At 44.1% G+C, this 27,974-nt stretch overlaps 1 protein-coding gene across 3 annotated transcripts in view; it reads right to left on the minus strand.

The window, feature by feature from the left end:
- Positions 1–6,190: 6,190 nt before the first annotated feature.
- KRIT1 (KRIT1 ankyrin repeat containing) overlaps positions 6,191–27,974 on the minus strand; it is a 35,300-nt gene continuing 13,516 nt past the window's right edge. For all 3 annotated transcript variants that reach the window (XM_075827694.1, XM_075827693.1, XM_075827691.1), the window contains 13 exons: positions 27,373–27,502; positions 25,643–25,886; positions 24,661–24,776; positions 24,215–24,358; positions 21,341–21,497; positions 19,667–19,774; positions 19,049–19,205; positions 14,191–14,342; positions 12,947–13,113; positions 8,353–8,440; positions 7,721–7,927; positions 7,369–7,485; positions 6,191–6,479 (listed from right to left, as the gene is read on the minus strand). In XM_075827694.1, coding sequence (XP_075683809.1) covers positions 6,390–6,479; positions 7,369–7,485; positions 7,721–7,927; positions 8,353–8,440; positions 12,947–13,113; positions 14,191–14,342; positions 19,049–19,205; positions 19,667–19,774; positions 21,341–21,497; positions 24,215–24,358; positions 24,661–24,776; positions 25,643–25,886; positions 27,373–27,502 — 1,877 coding nt within the window. In that variant the 3' untranslated portion in view covers positions 6,191–6,389. The remainder of the gene's footprint in view (positions 6,480–7,368; positions 7,486–7,720; positions 7,928–8,352; positions 8,441–12,946; positions 13,114–14,190; positions 14,343–19,048; positions 19,206–19,666; positions 19,775–21,340; positions 21,498–24,214; positions 24,359–24,660; positions 24,777–25,642; positions 25,887–27,372; positions 27,503–27,974) is intronic.

Consider the following 27,974-nt stretch of genomic DNA (forward strand, 5'->3'; position numbering starts at 1 on the left):
CGGAGCATGCCCGGCCATTCAGTGCTAAATCATGTATTTGGCTGCCGCTAGCACCGGGGTCCTCTCCGGTGCTAGCGACACCTACAGGCATGAGAGGGCATGTGTCGCCCAGCCCATACTTGAAGGCTCGGCGGCGCGAGCCCCATAGTAGCGGCGCTACCGCTGTAGCAGCCATAACGTCTGCTAGCGGCGCCACCGGGCATATGGGGGGGCGTGTTGGCTGGCGGCATGGGCCCCCTCAAGCCCTGGGCCCCGTAGCGGCCGCTACGGCTGCTACCGCGGTAATTACGCCACTGCAAACAGGCCATGCTTACTAAATGGGCAGGCACCAGTTCCTAACAGGAGGCAGACAAACCACAAATGGGGGAGTGTTCAGGTGCAGTATACTAGTGATATCCACTCCCACTAATCTTGAGGGGAGTGGCTGCTCAGTGTGATCACTGCACACAACCAAAGCTGCAAACAATGTGTCGGTCGCACGGCCTAGCGTATCTTGCCGGATCACAGCCTTTGGGTATGTTCACACGCAGTTTTTTCAGGCGTATTTTGGGGCGTTTACGCCTCGAAAAACGCCTGAAAAATGGAAGCTGACTGTCTACAAACATCTGCCCATTGAAATCAATGGGAAAAACGGAATTTAGTTCATACAAGACGCTACGTAAAAAGAAGTAGCATGTCACTTCTTGAGGCGTTTTTTTTGGAGCTGATTTTGCATTGAACACTATGAAAAACGCCTCAAAAAACGCCTGAAAAGAAGCCTCAAAAGCTATGTTTACACAGAGTTTTTTGACGAGTTTGGGGCGGAAACCGCGCCGCAAAACTAGTCAAAAACGGCCCTAAAATGCCTCCCATGGATTTCAATGGGTGGCGGGGGCGCTTTTCTGCCCCGAGCGGTAAAACCGCTTCGCGGGTTAAAGAAGGGACATGCCCAATCTTCAGGCCTTTACACCTCTGACCTCCCATTGACTTCAATGGGAGGCAGAGAAAGCGTATTTCGCGGTGTTTTATGTCCACGGCGGTCAATGGCCGCGGGCGAAAAACGCAGCGAAAATCGGCGTGCATGGAGAGGAAAATCTGCCTCAAACTTCCAAACTGAATTTTGAGGCAGAAATTCCACCTGCAAAAAACTCTGTGTGAACCCAACCTAAGGCTGGGTTCACACGACCTATTTTCATGCGTAAACGAGGCGTATTATGACTCGATTTACGCCTGAAAATACGGCTCCAATACGTCGGCAAACATCTGCCCATTCATTTGAATGGGTTTGCCGACGTACTGTGCCGACGACCTGTAATTTACGCGTCGTCGTTTGACAGCTGTCAAAAGACGACGCGTAAAATTACAGCCTCGTCAAAAGAAGTGCAGGACACTTCTTGGGACGTTTTTGGAGCTGTTTTCTCATAGACTCTATTGAAAACAGCTCCAAAAATGGCCGAAAAAACGGCGCGAAAACGGCGCGAAAAACACAGAGAAAAACGTGAATTGCTCAAAAAACGTCTGAAAATCAGGTGCTGTTTTCCCTTGAAAACAGCTCCGTATTTTCAGACGTTTTTGGCTCAGCGTGTGAACATACCCATACTCAGGGCCGGCTCCATAGTAGAATGCTCCCCATAGCTCCCCCCCCCCACAATATAATGCCCCCATAGCTGCCCCCCACACAGTATAATGCCCTTCATAGCAGAGCACCACAGTATAATGCCCCCATAGCTGCTCCCACAGTATAATGCCCCCATAGCTGCTCCCACAGTATAATGCCCCCATAGCTGACTCATACCGTATATTGCCCCCATAGCTGCACCATACAGTATAATGCCCCCATAGCTGACCACCACAGTATAATGCCCCCCATAGCTGCTCCCACAGTATAATGCCCCCATAGCTGCCTCATATCTTATAATGCACCCCATAGCTGCACCATACAGTATAATGCCCCCCCATAGCTGCACCATACAGTATAATGCCCCCCATAGCTGCAGCATACAGTATAATGCCCCCCATAGCTGCAGCATACAGTATAATGCCCCCCATAGCTGCAGCATACAGTATAATGTCCCTCATAGCTGCTCCCACAGTATAATGCCCCCATAGCTGCCTCATACCTTATAATGCACCCCATAGCTGCACCATACAGTATAATGCCCCCCCATAGTTGCACCATACAGTATAATGCCCCCTCAGCAGCTACAATAGGACCCCATACCTAGTATAATGCCCCCAGTGGCGTAACTACCGCCGTAGCAGCAGTAGCGGCTGCTACGGGGCCCGCGGCATGAGGGGGCCCGTGTCGCCCGCCGGCACGGGCCCCCACCATGGCCGGAGGCTCCGCTAGCAGCCGCTATGGCTGCTACAGCGGGACGCCACTGAACACTACGGCAGGGCAGGGAGGTATCTCCCCGCTCTGCCATTAACTGGTTCCCGACCGCTGACTGTATTTTTACGGCCAGCGGTCAGGGTCCTTAAAACCCGAGCCATAGACTTTCTACGGCTCGGGTTTTAACCTGCTGCCCGCGCGATCGGGCAGCTGAATGTCGGGTCTCCGGCTGTCAGTGACTGTCGGGGACCCTGAGGAGAAGATAGAAGCAGCTTTCGCTGCTTCTGTCTTCTCCGATCACTTGTACACAGCGCTCAATGCGCGCTGTGTACAGGAATAGAGACAGCAGCAGCGGCGCTGTCTCTATTCCTCCCGGTGATCATGTGACTGGTCACATGATCGCCGGGTGCCGTTACTGACAGACTGCTGCTGGGTCTTACTAGACCCAGCACAGCCCTATTAGTGACAATCGTCACTATGAGAGGGCTGATTTCCCTGCTGTGCAGCTCCAGCTACAGGGGAAAAACATGGTGTAAAAGAAAGAAAAAAATATATAAAGTTCCCCAAAGGTCTTCTTTGACCTTTGGGGGACAGACCATAGTAATAAAAAAATAATAAAGTAAAGTGCAAAAAAAATGTAAATAAATACACATAAAATACCCACCGCGAAAAAAAACGTCGCCCCCCCCCCGCCAATCATTGTTGTAACGCTAGCGCTGACCCAATTACCCTAATATAGACATGTAATATATACAAATTTACGGTAGACAATGGCGATCACAAATAAAAGGTCTATTTTAGGGTAAAACTAGGTTATTACCAAAAACAAATCGTTCAAACGTAAAAAAAAGCTTATTTTTTTACTATTATTTTCAAACTTTATGAATAAAAATTCTAATATAGCAAAAAAGGTGAGTATAAAAACGATAAAAAATGAAACCTGCATTGTCTACGGAAAAAACGTCGCAAAAATCACGTCGTTAGTCCAACAAATAAAAAAAGTTATAGCCATTTAACTAACACGTGCCAAAAATGGCTAAACGGTGTCTGGTCCTGAAGGCGCAAAATAGAGCAAAAGACATGTATCCCCCCCCCTCTCCACAGGACATGTATCCCCTCTCCACAGGATCTCCACAGGACAGGGGATACATGTGTGATCGCTGGCAGGGATAGGGAGAACGGGGGACTGAAAGTCCCCTGAAGTTCTCCATGACAAACCTCGGACTTCCGGGGTCTGTGTCGGCAGCTCCGTAGAAATGAATGGAGCGCCGGTCCCGCTTGTGAGCATGCGTGACCAGCGCTCCTTTCATTTTTATTGAGCTGCGCAGACGCCGGAAGTCAGAGGTTAGTCATGGAGAAGTTCAGGGGACTTTCAGTCCCCCGTTCTCCCTATCGCTGCCAGCGATCACACATGTATCCCCTATCCTGTGGAGATCCTGTGGAGAGGGGATACATGTATTTTGTAGGACACACTGTAGGTCGCATTTTTGTTGGGAGGGGGGGACGCTGTATGGCGTTCCCTACAGGGGGGAGCTGTATGGCGTTCTCTACAGGGGGGGGGCTGTATGGCGTTCTCTACAGGGGGGGCTGTATGGCGTTCTCTACAGGGGGGCTGTATGGCGTTCTCTACAGGGGGGGGCTGTATGGCGTTCTCTACAGGGGGGGCTGTATGGCGTACTCTACAGGGGGATGTATGGCGTACTCTACAGGGGGATGTATGGCGTACTCTACAGGGGGATGTATGGCGCTATCTACAGAGGGGGGCTGTATGGCGTTATCTACAGGGGGGGCTGTATGGCGTTCTCTACAGGGGGGCTGTATGGCGTACTCTACAGGGGGATGTATGGCGCTATCTACAGAGGGGGGCTCTATGGCGTTATCTACAGGGGGGGGGGCTGTAAAAAAGGCTCTATCTACAAGGGGGGGGGTTGTGTGACACCCAGGGGAGGGGGGGCCCCAGTCAAAAGTTTGCTATGGGGCCCAGTCTTTCCTAGTTACGCCCCTGAATGCCCCCATATGTACCTAATAGAAAAATAAAACAATTATTTACCTACCCCCGTTTCCACGATGTGTGGAGGATCCTTCTCCTCCTCTGCACTGTGCTGTGAGTGACTCATCGCAGAGAGGCGTGACGTAGTGACGTCACTACATTGCACCTGCCTGTGCCGAGCTGCTCACGGCACAGTGAATGCTGGAGCAATATTCCAGGATTCAACCCAACTGAATCTGCATCCTGCGGACGCAGGCTCAGTTGGAGGCGGGACCAGCGGGGTCAGGTCTGGGACACGGCTTTGGTCCTGGCATCGTTGTCCATATTCACTGTCCATATATGGACAGCCATGTCAGGGGCTTTCCCAGAGACTGAGTCCCGGAGCAGATATATCCGTATGTCCATATATGGACAGTGATGCCTTAGCGACGGCAGCGTCAGAACCCGGCGGCCGAGTGGGCACCGGCACTTGCCCGGGTTTGCCGGGTGCGGACGCCGGCCCTGCCCATACTATTAGATCAGGCGGGTTGACCTGCACGCTACACCAGACAATGGCAAACTATTGTCCCTCAGCATTACGAGACCTGGCTGCCTCCTGAAAAAAGTATATCCATGATAAACATTAGGTATTCGTTGATATTTTTGCCAAAATACGCAAGCTCGCAACCCACGTCAAAGCTTCTCATCGTCTTGAGAGTCCCTGCTCTAGAACTTTTCGTTCCATATATTGAAGCAATTCACCAAAAAATGGGAATTGCTATATATATTTAAAATGTTTTCCCATTATCTAGTGCACAGAGATTGGCACCATTCACATCAGTCCCGGTGACCTTTAGGGCTCAAAAATCGAATTTCCCAATCTCGAACATACATGAGGTCCAATGACACACGAAGCCAATGTAAGTATAGAATGAGGGAGGAAAACAGAGAACCTGGAGGAAACTCACGAGAACACGGGGAGACACACTCCATAAAGGTGTTGTCCCTGGTCGGATTACAATCCAGGACCCCAGTGCTAACCAGTGAGCCAGGAAATTATGTTTACTGGATCCCACAACTGATCAGTTTACTTGGACTGACGGATATCACCAACGGAACTCAAACACGACTTATGAAATATTATTTCTCCCTGTAAATGCAAAAATATTTATGACAAAGCCACTGGCACGAACAGCACTGATTAGACCAATTGACAAGTGGAATAGTAACACCCGGTCTATTTGGTCATACATTTGCTGGAGGAATAACAGAGGAACGGCACAACACAGAAGTCTTAGAAAAGATGCTCCAGCATTGCTACTTCATTTGGAATACATGTATCTACTAAAACAGACATGTCAGGAGAGCTTAGGCTGGGTTCACACGACCTATTTTCAGGCGTAAAAGAGGCGTATTATGCCTCGATTTACGCCTGAAAATACGTCTCCAAACATCTGCCCATTCATTTGAATGGGTTTGCCGACGTACTGTGCCGACAACCTGTAATTTACGCGTTGTCATTTGACAGCTGTAAGCTGCAGGACACTTCTTTGGACGTAATTTGAGCCGTTTTTCATTGAATTCAATGAAGAACAGCTCAAAATTACGGCCATCAAAGACGCCTCGCACAATGCGAGGATGAGCAATTACGTCTGAAATGACGGAGCCGTTTTCCCCTCCCCCTTTATTATAAAAATTAGCATGCATGTTCAGCTGAGCGGTCTATCAAAGACGATATCTATCGTCCGGCACACATTTTGCTAATCCCCGGCCGTGTGACTACACCCTAAAATAAGCTTTGTTGCAGACCAAAAAGCAGTCTGCAAATTACGACACAACAGCGCCACCAATTGGTGAAAGCTATTAGGACAATGCAAGAAAAAAAACAAAAAACGTTCCCACTCAAGATATTGTTTTTTGTTTTTTTTAATAAATATGATTCTTTACAGCGTTTCTATTCAGAAATGAAAAATAAGAGGCATTTACAAAAATAGATATAAAAAGAAGCAGATGAATGAGCAACATCTGTCATCCGGTCTGCAGCCATGGCATTTTCCAATGAGTTCACAGAGAAAGATGTAGGTGCACATGAGACGTCCTATACCGACTCTATCCATAACTGTAGCGCTCTGTCATATTCTTATCTCCAGGCACTATCTGGCCGCTCAGTTTCATCAAAAGCTTCACTACTAGGCCAGCCTGTTTCAGAAGATGAGAAATAGGAAAATTACCAGCAAATACATTCACCTGAGTATCCAGCACGCAATATACAGATCATTTATATCAATGTCAAATTTAAAGGGTATGCATATTTCTGCAACCAATGCATATAAAATAATGAATCAACTTTGTATATAATCTTGATTAAAAGTCTTCTAAAGTTTTCTACATACAGCTACTATAGACATATGCATCTCCATGGTAACAGACAACAAACAAACAAACTGTGTAGTCTGATCCTATAGTCATACTCTCTTCTATCTCTCCTGTACTTCTTGCTAACCTACCAAATGTAAGTTAGGAATAAGTAGGGGATAGATAGAAGGTAGTATGACTGCAGGACTACACAGGGTTTCTTTGTAGTCTGTTACCATGGAGACATATAGGCCAGGTCTGCCTAGGAGCTGAAGACACAAAACAGAAGATATTTTTTTTAATAAAAACTATTTGCAAGGTTGCTTAATTTTTTATTTTAGAAGCTTTGGGGGAATAAATAATGGTTGCAAATGTGGACATAGCTTATAAATGAGGCTTTAGGTGTGACAATATGGGGTATAGAGAGATGATGGGGCCATAGTGAAATAAATAGCAACAGCAGGACCCACGGATTAAGGAATAAATATTGTTCTTTAATATCAGATTATATACTAGTAAGGGGGTTTTACACTGTGCGATTATCGTGCAGATGAGCGTTCATATTACGCAGTGTAAACAGGGAGACGCGCTGCCGACATGATAGAAATGTATGGGGACGAGCGATCGGAGTAACGAGGAGTGACAGGAGCAAACGAGCGCCGATCAGCGATGTGTCGTTGATCGGCGTTCGCTGTGTCGGCCGGTGTAAAAGGCCCTTTACTCAGTTACTCACCTGTTTGGTGTGAACGATGAAGCTCATTCTGTTCTCCATGCTGTGGATCTGGAAACAGCTATCTCCGTCTCCCAGCTGCCACTTAAAGCAGCTAAACTTCAAACTAATTAAAAGAGCCTGAAAATAACATTTTAAAATAAAGAGGAGATAAGGACACAGGGACTGCTCATCAAACATTATGTAGAAGTGAAATTCCTTTAATCCGGCATCTGAAAATTCAGAAAAACTAATATGCCCATCACAGGCTGGATTAAAGAAATGTTTACGTCTGTCGCAGGATTCTGCCTTGATGATGGAGTGCATTAAAATGTATTTATTGGTCCCAACATCTTTGTTTTCCATCACAATTTACCTTGGTTTCCAGGTTGAGAAGGTGCAGCCCTTTAGTATTGACACCCACATACACCCGAATGACTTTGTGACTGCTGGACGTGGCTTTTGTAAATATTTGTCCTGTGAAAAACGCTGCTCCGTAGGTGGGTATATCCCAGCAATTCTGCAGAAACATGCGCTGTAGATGGTGCATTTCCTTGCTCACCCCTTCACTTGTACTCAAATTCTGCAACACACACAGTATAGACAATAAAATGTGTGCATGTGAACACTGGAGCGGGACGATCGATCGCTGGGGGAGCTGCAACTAACCAGATGATTTTACAGCAGCGGCCACCACAGGGGAAATGTAGTATTACATGTGGCTATTCTGCCCATCAATAATTAACCAGGATGGACCGAGCAAAATACGCTCTTTGCTTGCTGTCCTCAGCGCTGGTTCATATGGAGGGGTTCCGAGTGGGCGACCCTCCTCTATGATGTCCATATGTCCCAATAGGGCACGTGGCAAGGGGCTGTCTTAGTCCTGACTCGAGGAGAGGTCACCGGTTTATATGCTGGACTCTATTATCAGGACTACAGCGTGAATCACAATATTCACAATGATGGTTGAATGTTTCCCTATGACTGAATGGCAGGAATCAGCCTCACCTTGTACTCATGGAGGATTCGGTTTGTCCAGTGAGGAGCTTTACTCTTTATCTTGGTGATTGGTACAATAGACTTTAAGTTTTCTTCACTGTGAAAAAAAAATAAAAAATATAATGGATCTACATTTCTGTGCTCTCTATGCATCAGATGCTGGAGAGGAGAGTATGGCGTATGTATGTGTGCCTTGTGGAGGGATACTGTGCACGGTGCCGTCCATTGGCGTACCATGACGGACATGCACGCCATTGAATGCGTTTTGTTTTTTTAACACTTTTTTTATTGAAGAATTTTCAAACAAATTTATGTTTGTTGGGAAAACAGAAGGGAGGGGGACAGTAGAATACAGTAAATACACTCGAAGATCATGTAAATGTCTAGTACGACATAAGACAATATCAAGTAGTAGACCAATCCGGTCACACAATACAAATAGGGGGGGGGGGGGGTGAAGAGGGAGTGAGGGGGAGGAAAAAAAGAGAACAAGATAACTTTCATTTTTAGCTCGTGCTTGTGAAAGAAACAATGTAGATGAATGAATGCCTTTTGTTAAGGCACCAGGACATACATGTGCGTTCACCGTGACTTACATGTATGTTCCTGTGCCCGTGCGTTCACCGTGACGTAGATGTATGGTCCTGTGCCCGTGCGTTCACCGTGATATAGATGTATGGTCCTGTGCCCGTGCGTTCACCGTGATGTAGATGTATGGTCCTGTGCCCGTGCGTTCACCGTGATGTAGATGTATGGTCCTGTGCCCGTGCGTTCACCGTGATATAGATGTATGGTCCTGTGCCCGTGCGTTCACCGTGATGTAGATGTATGGTCCTGTGCCCGTGCGTTCACCGTGATGTAGATGTATGGTCCTGTGCCCGTGCGTTCACCGTGATATAGATGTATGGTCCTGTGCCCGTGCGTTCACCGTGATGTAGATGTATGGTCCTGTGCCCGTGCGTTCACCGTGATGTAGATGTATGGTCCTGTGCCCGTGCGTTCACCGTGATGTAGATGTATGGTCCTGTGCCCGTGCGTTCACCGTGATGTAGAGTCCTGTGCCCGTGCGTTCACCGTGATATAGATGTATGGTCCTGTGCCCGTGCGTTCACCGTGATGTAGATGTATGGTCCTGTGCCCGTGCGTTCACCGTGATGTAGATGTATGGTCCTGTGCCCGTGCGTTCACCGTGATGTAGATGTATGGTCCTGTGCCCGTGCGTTCACCGTGATGTAGATGTATGGTCCTGTGCCCGTGCGTTCACCGTGATGTAGATGTATGGTCCTGTGCCCGTGTGTTCACCGTGATGTAGATGTATGGTCCTGTGCCCGTGCGTTCACTATGATGTACACGTATGGTCCTGTGCCCGTGCGTTCACTATGACGTACATGTATGGTCCTGTGCCCGTGCGTTCACTATGACGTACATGTATGGTCCTGTGCCCGTGCGTTCACTATGACTTACACGTATGGTCCTGTGCCCGTGCGTTCACTATGACTTACACGTATGGTCCTGTGCCCGTGCGTTCACTATGACGTATATGTATGGTCCTGTGCCCATGCGTTCACTATGACGTACATGCATGGTCCTGTGCCCGTGCGTTCACCGTGATGTACATGTATGGTCCTGTGCCCGTGCATTCACCGTTATGTATATATATGGTCCTGTGTCCGTGCGATTACTGCAGGAGTCTGGCGATGATTGACTGCCAGTTACAGGTGGGTTTAGAGAAACTTCTGATCCCGGCCATTTAGATGCCACAGCCAATTACGACCGCGGCATCTAAGCGGTTTGACAGAGGGAGGGGGATCCCTCTTTAAGCCCATTGCTATTTGGTATCGCCATATTTGTACCGTCCCGTAGAATAGTTAACTTGTTATTTAAAGGGGCTCTGTCACCAGATTTTGCAACCCCTATCTGCTATTGCAGCAGATAGGCGCTGCAATGTAGATTACAGTAACGTATTTATTTTAAAAAAACGAGCATTTTTGGCCAAGTTATGACCATTTTTGTATTTATGCAAATGAGGCTTGCAAAAGTCCAAGTGGGCGTGTATTATGTGCGTACATCGGGGCGTGTTTACTACTTTTACTAGCTGGGCGCTCTGATGAAAAGTATCATCCACTTCTCTTCAGAACGCCCAGCTTCTGCCAGATCACGCTGTGACGTCACTCACAGGTCCTGCATCGTGTCAGACGAGCGAGGACACATCGGCACCAGAGGCTACAGATGATTCTGCAGCAGCATCGGCGTTAGCAGGTAAGTCGATGTAGCTACTTACCTGCAAACGCTGATGCTGCTGCAGAATCAACTGTAGCCTCTGGTGCCGGTGTCCTCGCTCGTCCGACACGATGCAGGACCTGTGAGTGACGTCACAGATCTGCACTGCCAGAAGCTGGGCGTTGTGAAGAGAAGTGGATGATACTTCTCATCAGAACGCCCAGCTAGTAAAAGTAGTAAACACGCCCCGATGTACGTACATAATACACGCCCACTTGGACTTTTACTTTTAAACACGCCCAGTTGTACTTTTGCAAGCCTCATTTGCATAAATACAAAAATGGCCATAACTTGGGCAAAAATGCTCGTTTTTTTAAAATAAAAACGTTACTGTAATCTACATTGCAGCGCCGATCTGCTGCAATAGCAGATAGGGGTTGCAAAATCTGGTGACAGAGCCTCTTTAACACCTTAATGACCGCCCACCGCCTTGATGGCAGATGGTGCATGTGCTTGGTCTACAGCGACGACTTTTGGCGTCGCTGTAGAAGAGGCTGATGAGCGCTCCTGTGAGCTCATCCTCTAAGCAGGAGCTGTAACTAACAGCTCCTGATCTCAAAGCAGCGTCCTTAACACAGCTGGGGTCGGAAAACATTCAGACCCCAGCTGTTTAACCCTTTGATCGCCGCGGTCTGTAACCGCAGCAAGATAAAAGGGAACTCCCCTCTTTGATCTAGTCATCGGAAACACGGCGACATGATCAAAGAGCAGGGAATCCCTCGCAGTCAGCCCTCGGGACCTAGAAAGGACCCCAGGGCTGTCTGTTCAGTTTGCCTGCTGTTCGGGGACACTATGTTCTGCCCTAACAGCAGCCTGTGTCATAGTGACACAGTATCATGTATTAGCATACAGGAGTATACTAATACAGTATAAGTATGAAATAATGTTATAAATAAAGTTATCCCCTAATGGGATGTTTTAAAAAAGTAACAAATAAATTAAAAAAAAAAAAAAAAAAAGGGAAAAAAAAAAAGTTATTATTTGGCATAAAATATATTTTATAGCCCCTACACTAAATAAAAACAAACAAAAAACCTACACATATTAGGTATCTACACGACCGTAATAACCTGAGGAATTAATCTAACAGGTTATTTAGTGTGAAACGTGAAAGGGATAAAAAATAAACAAGAAAACGATGCAGAGAATCGCCTTTTCCTATATTCACGCCCTTAAAATTGTTTTTTTCTACCTCCAAACTGTGAGAAAAAAAAAAAAAAAAAAGATTCTCCCGCATAAAACAAGGCCTCATACAGCCACGTCAATGAAAAAATAAAAAAGTTACGGCTGCTGAAAGGGAGAGAGGTAAAAACTGAAAAATACAGCTGGTCATTAAGACTTTTTCAGGCCCGGCCATTAAGGGGTTAACAGCACAGTAAACAGCGGGAAAAAAAACCAACAAAAATCAATGGAGGACTTTGAACAATGTTTTCTTTAATCCCCACCCCCCCCCCCAAAAGAAAAGTTAATTAACAAATTATATATACCAAAATAATGAAAAATAAAAATCGTCCTGCAAAAAACAAAAACACCTGATACAGATATATTGACGGAAAAATCTAAGTAAATAAAAGTTCATAAAAATACTGGCTCTTGGAATGTGATTGAAAAAAATAAATAAAACGAAATTGCCAGGTCCTGGCCAGGATCACACGCAGTTTCGATGCAGTTTTTGTGGCAAACACAGAAGTCGACACAAACGAAAAATGACAAAAAAAAAAAGTTCCTTTATAGATTTAGTTCTTTTAGGAAACACTTTTGGCTTTTCATAAAAAACTGGATATGATACAACACCAGTGACGCAACATGGAGAGAGGGAAGGGAATTATATGGTCAATAACACAGCCCATAACAGTGCAGCCTATATCCCATAATGCACTGCACCGTTCCTGGTGCAAACACTACAAGTCCCCCCATGCACCACAACAGGCGGCGCTCTATACAGACACTGACACAGCAGGGGAATGCTGGAATATGCGACTTATAAGTGAGCAGGAACCCAGCAGAACTGTAAACGCAGCTTTGGATGTGACTTGAGACTTCATGCCAAAATGTCTCTTTCTAGGTTGGATTTTAACCTGTTCATTCCTTGTTTCTCTGGGAGATAAGTGGCGCCAGATGTGTCTGGCAGCAGCTTTTCCCTCTCTCTACTGAAATAAACATGAACGCTCCGCTGAGCTGATACAAGTACGTTTATTAAGGGACTGGCATGATAGTGTTTCAATGCCTTATGGGTTTGCTTTTATTAGTACAGAAGCAGAAGGAACCACCACATGACAGCCCACATGCAGTCTGAGCATCCAGGGACACGGCCGCTACTCACTTCATGAATCCTTGTTTGTGCTTCTTGCTCTCGTAGGTCCCATATACGATCTGTAGGAGGAGGCTGGCCAGTGTGATCAGCTTCACATCCGCAGCTGGATAGAAACCTTTCAGGAGATTGTATCGAGCTTCGTCGAAAAGGATCAGTATAGACAGAGGATCTTCTATCTGTAAAGACAATATATAAATGTATAGATACATAAGCTCTGCCGCTGTAAAATATGCTGCCAGGACTCCGAGAAAGCCTGTGAGTCTCGCTGCCCCCACCCACACACAGTGATTGACAGCTCCTCCTGTGTGAAGCGGTGTATATAAGGCCCTGCTCACACAGCATATATGTGATGTGTATTTTGGCGCATTATACGTGTTGAAATACGCGGTAAAAAAACGCTTTAAGCCTCCCAATCAAATCAACGAGAAAGCACACAGTTAGTACATACATGTTTTTTTTTACGCAAGCGTATTAAAAAAAAATTGCGTTGTGTAAAAAAGAAGCGTCAGGCCAATTCTTTGACGCGTAAAACACTCCAAGTGTTCTCCTAGTCATTGGGAGTCCAAATTGCGCGCCAAAAAAACACGCAAATAGCGCAGACACAAAATGCGTCAAAAATCACGTAAAAAATGCCTGTATTTTAAAGAGCGCTTCACAAGAAACACTAGCGTATTTAACACGTTTACACATAATTTTTTTTTAGCGCTGTGTGAACATGACCTAAGAAGAGAGCGGTCAATCACGGTGTATGGGCTGAGGCAGGACCGACAGGCTTTTTCTATGAGTGAGTGCGAGAAGCAGGACTCACAGGCTTTTTCTATGAGTGAGTGTGATGAGCAGGACTCACAGGCTTTTCCTATGATTAGGCGGAGAAGCAGGACTCTCAGACTTTTTCTATGAGTGGGTGGGGAAGCAGGACTCCCAGGCTTTTTCTATGAGTGAGTGCGAGAAGCAGGACTCTCAGGCTTTTTCTATGAGTGAGTGTGATGAGCAGGACTCACAGGCTTTTCCTATGATTAGGCGGAGAAGCAGGACTCTCAGACTTTTTCTATGAGTGGGTGGGGAAGCAGGACTCCCAGGCTTTTTCTATGAGTGGGCGGGCAAGCAGGACTCACAGGCTTTTTCTATGAGTGGGCGGGCAAGCAGGACTCTCAGGCTTTTTCTATGAGTGGGTGTTTAGATGTGCACCTACTACCGCTAGTTACAGGAAAGTTGGTTGATATGAGATAAGGAGGAGACCTTCATTGTGTCACCTGTTTCTCTACGTCCAGTGGTAACTTCACATCTCTGCGGAGGAAGAGCTGCGGGGTCTCTCTCTGGGGGTCCAGGTTGGTAAGTTCATTCACTATCTCGGGCCAGTCTCTGATGTGCTGCAAGGGCTTGTGAAATGGCTTCAGCTGCAGACCTAAAACAAGACAATAAAGAGAAGAGGGAGACTCCACAATAACCAGCGGTTGGGTGACCGGAATAAAATACTATAGCGTTTTACATCATTTTACCTGAAAAAGGAACAACTCAAGACTGTTGTTCCTACTTCGACAATTGTAAAAAGGGCCAAGAAAACATGTGGCTAATAGGAGTCTTAAGTTGTGTCAAATTTACAGGCCTGAATTTCGCACTGATCATAAAGGGGTTGTCCATGTTAGAAAAACGTATTTGCTTTCTTCCAGAAACAGCGCCACTCTTTTCCATAGACGGTGTTTGGTATTGCAGCTCAATTCAAGTGAACGAGGCTCAGCTGCAATACCAAACAGATTAGGGACACGAGTGGCGCGGTTTCTGGAAGGAAGTAGCCATGTTTTTCTAAATTTATACAATCCAATTAAGTGCCCCAAATAGGATTATACTAGATTGTATATGTAACATCAAAGTTGGAGAAGAAGTCCCAGATGAATGTATTTATTTTAAGATGGCTTCATTATCTTAGCCATTGGAAAGGACATCGGGGTACGAATCACCTTTTCTTACTTGCACGTATGGTAGTGATGACACTTGCTTTGGTTGGGTTGTCTTGAACGTCTATTACTGGCCAATAATATATACCTTTTTATGCACATTTTCCGTATGTGACATCCCTGGAGTAACAAATTAATTATTAAAGCGTCTCTGTCACCACATTATAAGTGGCCTATCTTCTACATGATGTGATCGGCGCTGTAATGTAGATTACAGCTGTTTTTTTTATTTAGAAAAAATTTAGAGTTATGACCTATATTAGCTTTATGCTAATGAGTTTCTTAATAGACAACTGGGCATGTTTTTACTTTTGACCAAGTGGGCGTTGTGGAGTTTAGTGTATGACGCTGACCAATCAGTGACCAATCAGCATCATACACTTCTCTCCATTCATTTACACAGCACATAGTAATCTTACTAGATCACGATGTGCAGCCACATACACACACATTAACATTACTGAAGTGTCCTGACAGTGAATAGAGATCATTACCGGCCAGGACGTGATGTCTATTCAGAATCCTGACACTTCGCTAACGTTTGTGTGTCATTTACAGCACAGGAAGCGTAGTCTCGCGAGATTACGCTGTAAACGGTCATATAAAGCGAGATTACGCTTCCTGTGCTGTAAATCACACACAAACGTTAGCGAAGTGTCAGGATTGTGAATAGACATCACGTCCTGGCTGGTAGTGATGTATATTCACTGTCAGGACACTTCAGTAACGTTAATGTGTATGTGGCTGCACAGAGTGATCAAGCAAGATCACTATGTGCTGTCTAAATGAATGGAGAGAAGTGTATGACGCTGATTGGTCGCTGTTTGGTCAGCGTCATACACTCCTCTCCACAACGCCCACTTGGTCAAAAAGTAAAACACACCTAGTTGTCTATTAAGAAACTAATTAGAAAAATGTAAAATAGGTCATAACTCGATCGTTTTTCTAAATAAAAACCACTGCTATTATCTACATTACAGCGCCAATCACATTATGCACAAGATAGGGCACTTATAATGTGGTGACAGCCTCTTTAAAGGATAACTAAAACGTTCAGCAAACTTCTGACATGTCAAAAGTTTTGATTGGTGGGGGTCCAAGCACTAGAGACCCAATTACTAGAACGAAGCAGCAGAAGTGCTCGCTTGACAGCTGAGCCGCTTAGTTTCTGTTCGGCTTTTTCCGGAAAGACGATGTATCGGAGTATGAGCTCATAGACTTTCTATTGAGTCCGTACTCCGCTACATTGATTTCCGGAAAAAGCCGAACAGACACGAAGCGGCTCAGCTCTCACACGAGCACTTCATTTTAGCGATTGGTGGGGGTCTTCCATTATGTCACTCTGACATGTCAGGCTTTAAAGGGTAACTAAACGTTCAACAAACTTCTATGTTAATCTTTAAATACCATATTTCAGTTTATAAAACTCATCTACATGAAAAGTTGAGTAATATAGCATATACTAGTCCTCAATGAATTAGAATATCATCAAAAAGTTAATTATGGGAACATTTCATGAAAACCCAAAATTTTAGTCTCAGAAAATTAGAATATTATATAAGCCCAATTTCAAAAATGATTTTTAATACTGAAATGTTGTCCTACTGAGAAGTCTGTACAGTATCTGCCCCAAATACTTGGTCGGGGCTTCTTTTGCATGAATTACTGCATCAATGCGGCGTGGCATGGGGGTGATCAGCCTGTGGCACTGCTGAGGTGTAATCAATGCGGTGTGGCATGGAGGTGATCAGGCTGTGGCACTGCTGAGGTTATCAATGCGGCATGGCATGGAGGCGATCAGCCTGTGGCACTGCTGAGGTGTAATCAATGCGGTGTGGCATGGAGGTGATCAGCCTGTGGCACTGCTGAGGTGTTATCAATGCGGCGTGGCATGGGGGCGATCAGGCTGTGGCACTGCTGAGGGGTTATCAATGCGGCGTGGCATGGAGGTGATCAGCCTGTGGCACTGCTGAGGTGTTATGGAAGTCCAGGTTGTTTTGATATTGGCCTTCAGCTCATCTGTATTGTTGGGTCTGGTGTCTCCTCTTCCTCTTGACAATACCCTATAGATTCTCTATGGAGTTTAGGTCAGGCAGGTTTTCTGGCCAATCAATACTGTGGTTATTACACCAGGTATTGGCACTTTTGGCAGTGTGGGCAGGTGCCAAGTCCTGCTGAAAAATGAAATCAGCATCTCCATAAAGCTGTCAGCAGAGGGAAGCATGATCGCCTCCATGCCACGCCGCATTGATGCAGTAATTCATGCAGAGTCGGAGCCCTGATCAAGTATTGAGGTCAGATATTGTACATACTTTTCAGTAGGACAACATTTCGGTATTAAAAATCATTTTGGAAATTGGGCTTCTATAATATTCTAATTCTCTGAGACACTAAATTTTGGGTTTTCATTAACGGTTCCCATAATCATCCACATTAAAAGAAAACAATGCTGGAAATAGATCCCTCTGTGTGTAATGAATCTATAGAATATGAGTTTCACTTTTTGAGTTGAATTACGGAAATAAAATTAACTTTTTGATGATATTCTAATTCATTGAGAAGGACTAGTACATTGCAATCTTTATGTGCTACAGGCTGTATTATACTCCAGAGACGCATTTACAATTCTGCTGTTTCTCATTGGTAACAGTGGACAAGTTTGTTATCAAACACACCCCAACAGCTCAGCTAAACTCCTCTCAAAGCATAAGGGTATGTTCACACAGGCAGGATATGCTGCGTAAAAAAAGTGCACAGCGTATCCGCCCTGGAGCCCCCAGAGAATTCCAGCCGAAAAACCGCACTAAATTGTGGTGCAGTTTTTTGGCCAGAATGTCCGCTGCAGAAAACAGCACGTAAATAAAATAAAAAAAAAAGTCTATACTTAGCCATGGTGACGCGTCCCTCTGACGTACTGCAGGCCGGCCTCCTGGGATGACGTTTCATCCCATGTGACCGCTGCAGCACTAACATGGGAAGAAAAGTCACCCCTGCAGGCCGGGCTGGACCCGGAGCAGAGAGTTCTGGCTAAGTATAAACTTTTTCTTCTGAATTGACATTTTTGTAGCAGAGTCGCAACTTTTCCGCGCCAAAAATTGCAACATCTGCTATTTGTCGTGGGTTTTACCTCCTATTAAATTCAATGGGGAAAACCTGGAACAGAAAACCAGCGATTCCGCAGCCTAAATTGACATGCAGAACATTAAAAAACTGCACCGCAGGTCCATTTATGAGCGTTTTTCTGCAGGATATTTACGCAGTGTGTGTATGAGATTTGTTCAAATCTGATCCACTCTGCTGCTACTGTATTACACTGCGGATTTTCCACAATGAAATCCATTGCAGAAAATCTGCAGTATTTGCTCTACGTGTAGCTTTAGCCTAATAGTTCATCTTTCAGATTACCGTACATTGCCTGGTGTAAAGACTAAACTTTTTCAGAATGCAAGTCCCCAGAGTAAGTTTCGTGCAGAGAGTGAACCAGCAGGAGCTGCAGGAAAATTGCTGCCTGCAGAACTTTGAATGCAGCTCTGGACTATAAGACAGGCTGTAACTCAGGATCAGTAATAGTTCATAACCTATATGTGTGTGGTCAGACACAGTTTACTATACAGCAGGTGTTAAAGAGGATCTGTTTGTTTTAGTAAATACTTGTATTCCCCATGAAATAACAATTCTGGAGCATATTTGCTTTGATCGCTATATTTTGTAAATTCCTCAGTTATTCCTCCTAGAATGGATGAATAAATTGACAACTGGGTGTGATCATTCCCCTTGTAAAAGGGGGTGTGTCCCTGTCTCACTCTTAGGGCTGTTTTTTTGGCGCGTGAAAAACGGACACGTCAGTGTGAATAAGGCTTTAATTGGACAGTGTCAGTCTGTATAGGAACCCCCCCCCCAAACTGGTGACACCCTGTTGTAAATGTATTCATAAATTTCTAGGAGGAATAACAGAGGAATGACATCATAGAGCTCTAAGAAACGATGCTCCAGAATTGTTATTTTACGGGGAATACAATTATTTACTAACAGACATGTCAAGAGAGAAGACCGGTCCTCTTTAAATCACATAGCAATACAGTGTAGAGGCATCAAGCCACACAATGTAACGTGCATTTGGTGCTGTGAACAGGTCTACACATAAAAGTGTCCTTACTGATATTCTCTGAGCAGATCCAAATAGCGAAGAACTGCTGGGTCTCCTGGGACAGGCGCATCCCCTCCATAATCTGCTGTACCGTTGTGTTATTGCCATGCTTCAACTCCACGGAGCGGTACGAGCTGTCCATTCGATATATGCGAACCTTTTCATACTGATGTAAGCAAAAAATACACAGAAAGCCGTTACAGTATATTAAAACAGGGGTTGACCAGGCTTATCTACACTGACGTCATGAAATATCACATGTCATCAATAATGAGCACCGATTTACAGTTCTAGCTTCAGCACATCATGCAAGTCAGCATCTACTGAGCTCCTCATTACATAATATGCTGCATGTGTAGGACTGTGGGGTGTTTTATTACAGCACCCAGTGATAGAGGTAAATTATCAAATGTTGGCTGCCTGCAGCCACCACTAGGGGGAGCTCATTGAATACAGATTAACAAATTCCACGTGTAATCCATATGCAGCTCCCCCTAGTGTCCACGCAGAGAGGTTCAGAAGGCAAATTGACCAGGAAGATACATTATAAAGTTTGTAAACCCTCTGTGATATTGCTTACACCACCCCCTTGTTTTAGTTATCTGGTTCTGGTATCCCAAAACCTACAGGTTTATTGAGGCAATTCTTTAGCAGCTCAGCGGTCTCCTCCCATTTACTCTGCTTGTTTTCCTCACATATGTCCACGGGGGATCGTCCTTGTTGGTCTGTTATATGCTGTAAAAACAAACAATTCCAACTAACTCCAAAATACATGTAGATCACAGCGGTCATCAATGTATACCAATCATATCACTTGAAAGCTAACAGCAGAACAGAGTATTTCAGTCTAAGGCTGTAGTACTGCGTTTGTTTAATAAAGGAAGAATTTTAACTTCTTGTTCGGCAGACGGACCCCCGTTTTGTAGTAAAAGTTGGCTGGCAGCCGCCGCTAAGACAAGTATACAGCGACTTCTATTCCTTTTAGCCTCCGACTTCTACTGCAAAACAGGGGCTAAGGGACCACAATTCTCCTGAAAGGGGTACACAAGGAGGGACCCCCAACTTTCAGATATTTATCACATATCGTATGGAGATGCCATATATGTCTTTAGCTGGAATGCCCCATTATTTGCTATGTAGAAGAGATCAGAGCCTCAAATCATTCCCTACCGGCCAATGAAATTATGCCTGCACGAATCCAAGGTACAGGAGTCCCCCACTACTTGTCATGTGCTGCCTAATGGCCAATCAGAACCCAAATAAACATCCCTACTTATGATGTGATTGGATGAAAAGATAGATGAAGAGTGGGACTTACATATGCCTGAACAGCCGGGATTGGAGATAACTCCGATCCCAGTCGTTCAACCCCTCAGATGCTGCGGTTAATAGCGACCGCGGCAACTGAGCGGTTAGACAGAGGGAGGGGGCTCCCTCTGTCCTCTCGTGACAAAATTGTGGGGTGCTGATCGGTTGCAACGGCAGCCGGAGGCCTAGTTAAGACCCCTAGGTCTGCCTTCTGTGTCCTGCTATTAACCCCTGCCAGAGCACAGAAAAAGGCAATACACTGCAAAAAAAAAAAGAATAAATATATAATAATAAAAAATGGCATTTTTCACATAAGAAAATGTAAACAAAAAAAGTAATCATAATTAGTATCGCTGCGTCTGTACTATTAAAATATCACTTTATTTAACACGCAGGGTGAACGCCATAGGAAAAAAAAAATTCACAATGCCAGAATTGCTGCTTTTTGGTCACCTCGGTCCCCCAGTAAAAAGGAATCAGAAGGGATAAAAAATCCAAGATGTCACAGCGCTCTATCAAGCAAAAATAAAAAAAAACCCGTGGGTCTCAGAATTTGACGACTCAACAATTTTTTATTTCAACGAAAAGGTTTTTATTTAGTAAAAGTAGTAAAACATAAAAGAAAACTATATAAATTGGGTATCGCCTTTAATCGAACTGACCTGCCAGACAGAGTTAACATGCGATTCTTACTACACATCAAACCCCAAAAACTATGGCCGAATTGCTGTTTTGTTTTTTTTCAATTCCACAAAATAAATTTTTAAAAGTTTCTCAGTACATTATATGATACATTAAATAATACCAATAAAAACTACAACTCGCCTCGCAAACAAAAAATAAGCCTTCATATGGGTATGTGAATGGAAAAGTTATGTCTCTTGGAACGCGCAAAGGAAAAAAAAACAGAACCCGAAAATGGTCTGTGTCCTCAAGGGGTTAATATAATAAGCTCATTGGTCAATGCTCAACAGAAATTTACCATCTACTTACCCTGTCCGTCTCCGGGTGATTGAGGAGAATTTGTACTATTTCAGCATGGCCGCCTCCAGCCGCAAAGTGTAGCGGTGAGCTCAGCTGGCCGTTCAGCAAGTTTGGATTGCATTTTCCTTTGTCCAGTAACATGCTGGTAGCCTCCACCTTCCCATACCTTGTCAAGAACAAAGAGGATCAATTAGTCACTGACTATTGGTGGTGTAAATGGCGCCCAAACGGCATTTCTGAACTGGTTCATACGGATTAACCATGAAGTAAAGTAACAATGAGCGATACTTGTGACGTGAGCCATCTGATTGGCTAATTATCTGATGTGTTTAGCACAGGCCACAGGTGGAGTTTAAGTTTAGGAACAATAATTGTAGAAAATTAACACAAATCCCAGCAATTCCTCCCTTATTACCCCCTTCCCCTTTCATTCTATTCGCTCTCATATTATAGAGATATCGCTATACACAAACCTGTGTCTGGCTGTAAGGCAACCAGTTACTGCAGCAGCCCTCCCCCACTGCTCGGTATGCAGTAGAAGACATGGAACACTAAGCTCCACCCCTTCGTTTTTGTATCACCGTATAAGTGTGGAGATCTAATGGTATTACCCGATGGCGAGGACAACCTAGCAACACACACTGAAAATCCAAACCAAACCCATAGCCGGCCCGGATCACCCAAAACGATACGGGTTATATATCAAAGCAACCAAAGCAAAAACGGGAACAAAGTTCTACACTTTGTAGAGCGAACGTTGAGATAAAAAAAAAAAAAACTAATTTAGATATTTGAACAACTGTACCTTTAACCCCTTAATGACCAGCCTATTTTAAACCTTAATGACCAGGCTATTTTTTGCATTTTTCCATCGTCGAATTCCAAGAGCTATAAATTCTTTATTTTTGCGTCGACATAGCTGCATAAGGTCTTGTTCTTTGTGGGACAAGTTGTATTTTTTAATAGCACCGTTTAGGGATACATAGAATTTATTGATTAACTTTTATTAACTTTTTTTGGGGGGTAAAGGGAAAAAAATATTTTGCCACACTTTTTTGCGTCTTAGATTCACGCTGTTTACGGTGTGGTATAAATAACATAATACGTTTATTCAGCGGGTCATTACGATTTTGGCGATACCAAATTGATATAGATTTTGTATGTTTTTCGACTTTTACACAGTAAAAACACTTTTTTCAAAATTATTATTTTTTGTCTCGCCATGTTTTAAGGGCCGATGCGGTTGTATGAGGGCTTTTTTTTTTGCGACTTGTAGTTTTCATTGGAACCATTTTGGAGTACATGCGACTTTTTGATCACTTTTTATCAAGGCAGGATGAACAGAAAACAGCAATTCTGGCATTGCTTTTTATTTTATTTTTTACGCGTTCACTGTGCGGGTTAAATAACGTAATCGCTTTATTGGTGGGGTCGTTACAGACGCGGAGATACCAAATATGTGTAATGGTTTAATTTTTTTTGTGTTTTTTTATATCAAAGTATTTTATAAGGGAAAAAGTGGGTTTTTCATTTTTTTGGGCATTTTTATTTATTTATTTATTTATTTATTATTAACTTTATTAAACTTTTTGATAACTTTATTTTTAGTCCCACTAGGGGACTTCACTGTACGATCTTCTGATCGCTTTTATAATACACTGCAATACTTCTGTATTGCAGTGTATTATTGCCTGTCAGTGTAAAAGTGCATCAGGCATGGCCTAGCAGGCATCCACTACAGGCAGACCTGGGGGCCTTTGTTAGGCCCCTGGCTGCCATAGAAGCCATCGGCACCCTGAAATTGCAATTGCAGGGTGCCGATGGGGTGAGAGAGGGAGCACCCTCCCTCGAAAACCACTTGGATCCGGTGCTCGCTACAGAAGGGGCATCTAAGGGGTTAAATGGGTGAGATCGATGTTGAAATCCATCCCGCTCGTTAGAGCAGGTGCCCGGCTGTCTTTAGACCGCCTGACACCCGCTTTAGCCGGCGCAGGACACCCATGCCGGGCTTATGACACAGTGCCGTGAAAAGGCGGCTCTCTGGCATAACAGTGACATATATTATAGATAGGCCCCTATTTTGCAATGACCCATAGGGCTCTATGCATACGTTCAGAAGATATATTGTATCTCCTGGCGCATATGCTAATTTTATAAACCCAACGTGGTGTAATCAGAACCAAGCGGAGGCCATAAAGAGAGTGTTAAAGGGGCTTTACCCACAAAAAAAAAAAAGAAAAGAATAAAAAAAATAAAAAGAAAAAAAAAAAAAAAAAAAAAAAAAAAAAAAAATCGCTTCTCGCTGCTCATTAAGGGCCAAAACAGGGTGTTCAGGGTTTTCCCATACTTAATTTCGTGGGAATATGGGTTATGATATCCTCTGATATGGATATGTGTATGAAATGTAGATTATATATCCTTGTGGAAGTAAATATGTTCATGCCCTGCATGGCAAACATTTCCTTATGACAAATGTATACGTTCATTTCCTTTTATGGTGTATGGACGAAAGTATATGGGTGGGGGGGGGGGGTGTTCTACTTCTGGATTGTTGTTGTAGTGGTTGAAAATGTACAATAAAAAGTATTTGATTAAAAAAAAGTTTTCCCATCTCATAATGTAATGGCATATTGCGAAGATAAACCGGCACTGAGGTCCCTTCATTCTCAGGATCTGACTTCCGGGACCCGCACTGATCAGAAAGTGACGTCATCACTTTAGGAAATGGGAAAATCCCTTTAAGGGGTTAATTTTGTAATTCGTAGGACATTCGTTTTAAATGGAATTTCTCAAATTGTGCACTGTATAGCGGACCAGTACAAGGCGGATTATATTCCCATCCCTTGTATAGTTAAGGAGGTTAATAAAAGGTAAGTTACTCACCAGCATGCGTAATGTACGGGTGCCCACTGGTCGTTGTCCAGCTGGTTGACCGAAAATCCCTCATCAAGTAGTTTGCTCAGCAACGTGGTGTCTCCTTCACAGGCGCTGCGGTGCAGAGGAAAGTCATCCACCCACTGGCGCTCTCTAGTGGACAAGTAATTACACACTGGCAAAACAATTCTAATAATTCACACATATTATAGTCAGGGCACACCATCACTCCACTGACAGCAAGCAGAGATCTTGCAAATGGTGAGGAATTGAAACACAAAGTAGCCGAATATTTCATGCTATGATGATTTAGCTTTATTTATATGACTGTACTACCCCTAAAAAAAGCTACACCGGTAAAATAGCTATTTATTGTGTGTCAAGGGTCGGCTTGAGCAAGACGATATCTAATGTTTGCAACAATATTATAATAATGAGATATCAATGCGTCGTACTTGTCTTCCAGGACACTACTCATGCTCCTCTGCCACTTGTCTCTCTTTGGAATCTGGATTTTGGAGTAGTCTGGAGCACCAAGCCCAAAGTAAGGGTTAATCACCACTTTATCTACCTGCAAAAGGAGAAAAACAAATATAGATGTTTAATGGCTTCCCAAAAAGGACCGGACACAGCAGCAGTCGGCAACCTGCAGCTCTCCCACTATTAGTCTATATAGTCTAAAACTAGCAGTGTATGCGGAGAACTGTCGTGATAAAAAAAATAAAAAATGAAACTTTACAAACAGTCTTGAATAAAAATATTTCATTGTTTTGTGACTACAGCTCCTATGCAGATCTATGTGTCTCCATGGTTACGAACTACAAAAACAAAACACGGTAGTGTGATCCCGCACTCCATTCCCTCTGCTCCCTCTTTTTGCTAGTCTCCAAATAGTAGAAGAGGGAGCAGATGAGAGAGAAACAGGACTGCAGGATCTGACTACACAGGCTTTGTTTGTAGTCTGTAACCATGGAGACACAAATTTGCATATGAGCTGTATACACAAAACTAGATTTTTTTTATCAAGACGATTTGTTAAGTTGCTTAAAAAAACAATTTTCATTCTATTTTTCAAATCAAATTAATTTTCTTTATTGGTTCTCTCTGCTCAATCTTCTGATATGCCACATTGTATTGCAGTTTGGGCTGTTAACAAGTGCCAGATTATCAGACTTTCTGGATTACTGAATGCTGGATTAAAGGAATTTCACTGAAATTCTAAATAGATATTGACATGAAGGGCACTTTAATTTTTATGATACGTATTGCTATGATTGAAGCAGTCATTTACCTGTTGTATGTCCAGAGAACATGAACAATCAGTGTCTGAATAACTATAGGATATTTAGGTTGGGGGAAGGGCATGTTTATGCCCACCTTTAATCTCAATGAGATTACCATGATGACCAGTACTACTCGGAGTCCTGGCATACATACCCTGTTGGTATACTGCAGATCAGATCCAAACAGAGGGTTGTAAATGCACACGTCCGCTTTCTCCAGAGCCATCATCTTGCTCTTGATTTCCAGGGCGGTGTATCCCATGTGCAGCGAGTCCTCAGATTGCCCGGCCTCAGTAGAATATGCTGGGTTAGTCACGTTGGTCTTTATCCGGTCTAGAGGAGACGGGCGGAACAGCGCAGAAACGGCGTGAGACTTGGTGTGTTGTTCATCCAGCCACCTGTGCAAGAAAAAGTAGACGGGGGGGGGGAGTTCAGATCCTGTCATTTTATGATTTTGTCCAGATTTATAATAAAGACGACTTAAAAAAAAGGTATGGCCGCTACAGGGGATATGTAGCATTAATTGCCGGCCGTCCATGTAATTCATGTAAGTGCCGAGTCCGCCAGAACAACTCTCCGTTTTATCAAGAAGAGGGGTGATTTGCATTCTGGGAAGTGTAGTCATTACAACAGGTAATGTATAGTACTCTGCTTTAGGATAAACAAACTGCCTCTTGCATTGCAGGAGCTCAGCAAAACTGTTGGGGGCGTGTCTGTCAACAACCTCGCTGACTATTTCCAATAACAACCGGCAGAATTTTTAAACGGAGCTTTGGATTATACAGGCTGTAACTCAGGATCAGTACAAGTCAAGTGATGCAAAGTATTTATATGGGTACTCCACTTTTTATGTACATTATATATGGGGTGTTGGATTTAAATCCGATTAAGGACAACATCTGCATGAAGCTTTGTATGCCCTCTTTGTATTTGCGTGGGTTTGCTGCCACACTCCTAATAAGCATAGTGGAAGGTTATTTGCCTCCCCAGTGTATGTGTGGCTGAGATAGTAATATTATATATTGCGAACAGGGACCATCTCTGTACAGCACTGCGGAACATGTTGGCTTTATATAAGCAATGGTCCCTTGACAATTAGCAGATCACAAAGTGTCGCCCTGCTGTGACCCTCAGCGATCACCTATTATCTATAGGGAAACCTGGCAGTAAAAGCCCTCTTACATGGGCGAATGATCAGGCGAACAAACGTTCATCAGCTGATCATATCTTTTATGCGCCCAAAAAAATGCATGCTTGTTGGCAGCACATCTCCCATGTAAACCGGGGACGTGCGGTCAACAAGACGCAAATGTATGAGGACAAACGATCGTATTAACGATCGTTCATCCCCATACATTCCGACTAATGCTCCATGTAAATGAAGCCTAATGAGCGCCGATTGACGTTCTATATTTGCAATCGGCACTGATCGTGTAAAACCACCCTAAGTGTTACATTTCCCAGCAGCGCCACCACAGGAGAAATGAAACATTACACATTATCCATTCATATCAATGTGTGGTCTGTGTAATGCAGGACAGATCCTCCAGTGAGAGACACCCTTTGTAACCGCTCTCCACTCTGGTCAAGAGATGAGGATCCAGAACAGAGGACCCCCCCCCTCTATTAACTCAGAGTTCCCTAATAGGGTGTTTAGAAATGGGTTTTAGAACCTGGGAAACTTCTTTAATATTTTTTTAAGTGGTCCGACAAACTATACTCGGTTGAGGAACCCATTGTATGGGCTGAAGATCGTAAGGAAGCCATCTGATCAACAATACACAGGGGAGTAGTAGCATACGCCTCTGTGATACCTTGTACGACATTGGTTCAGCCCACACAATAGCCCATATATACATATATTTCTTATTACTCTATCCTTACTTATCTAGAGAAATTAGCATGCGTGCTGTAGTTGTAGAAAAGTGATTGCTGGTCTCGCTGCAAACTCTCATGATATCATGCAAGCAGTAAAACACGGGACTCCCAGGGTTGTAGTTGGTCTTTGAATTATCTGCAAAGGAACCAATAAAACATTTAAACCATTTAAAATAGATCAAAATCACCAGTAAATACTTGTCTAGTTATAAATTATACTTGTCTGTTTCTGGGAAAGCTGGGTGACAACCAATATAGCTGCCACTACATCTACTACATGGCTTGTAACCAAGCTTTCCCAGACTCCCAAATCAGATTATACAGCAATATGCAATACTGTATACCTAGGAAAACCTACCATTTAGGAGACTAGGAAAGAGGAGTGACAGGCCCTGCGCAAGAGCCGGAAAGGTGGCGATAGAGGTCGGTTGTCACTAATCTGTATTAAAGACAGCAGTAACTATGATATGTTCACCTAAAGGTCGGCGTATTTGCTGGGAAATACTGTCCTCTTGCATCCAATGGACAAGTATACATTGGTATAGACAGGGGCTCCAAGCACGCGGCCTGCATGCGGCCCCTGAGGCTGTCATCTGTGGCCCGGGGGG

This window comes from Rhinoderma darwinii, chromosome 5, assembly GCF_050947455.1.
Source record: "Rhinoderma darwinii isolate aRhiDar2 chromosome 5, aRhiDar2.hap1, whole genome shotgun sequence".
Classification (NCBI taxonomy): domain Eukaryota; kingdom Metazoa; phylum Chordata; class Amphibia; order Anura; family Rhinodermatidae; genus Rhinoderma; species Rhinoderma darwinii.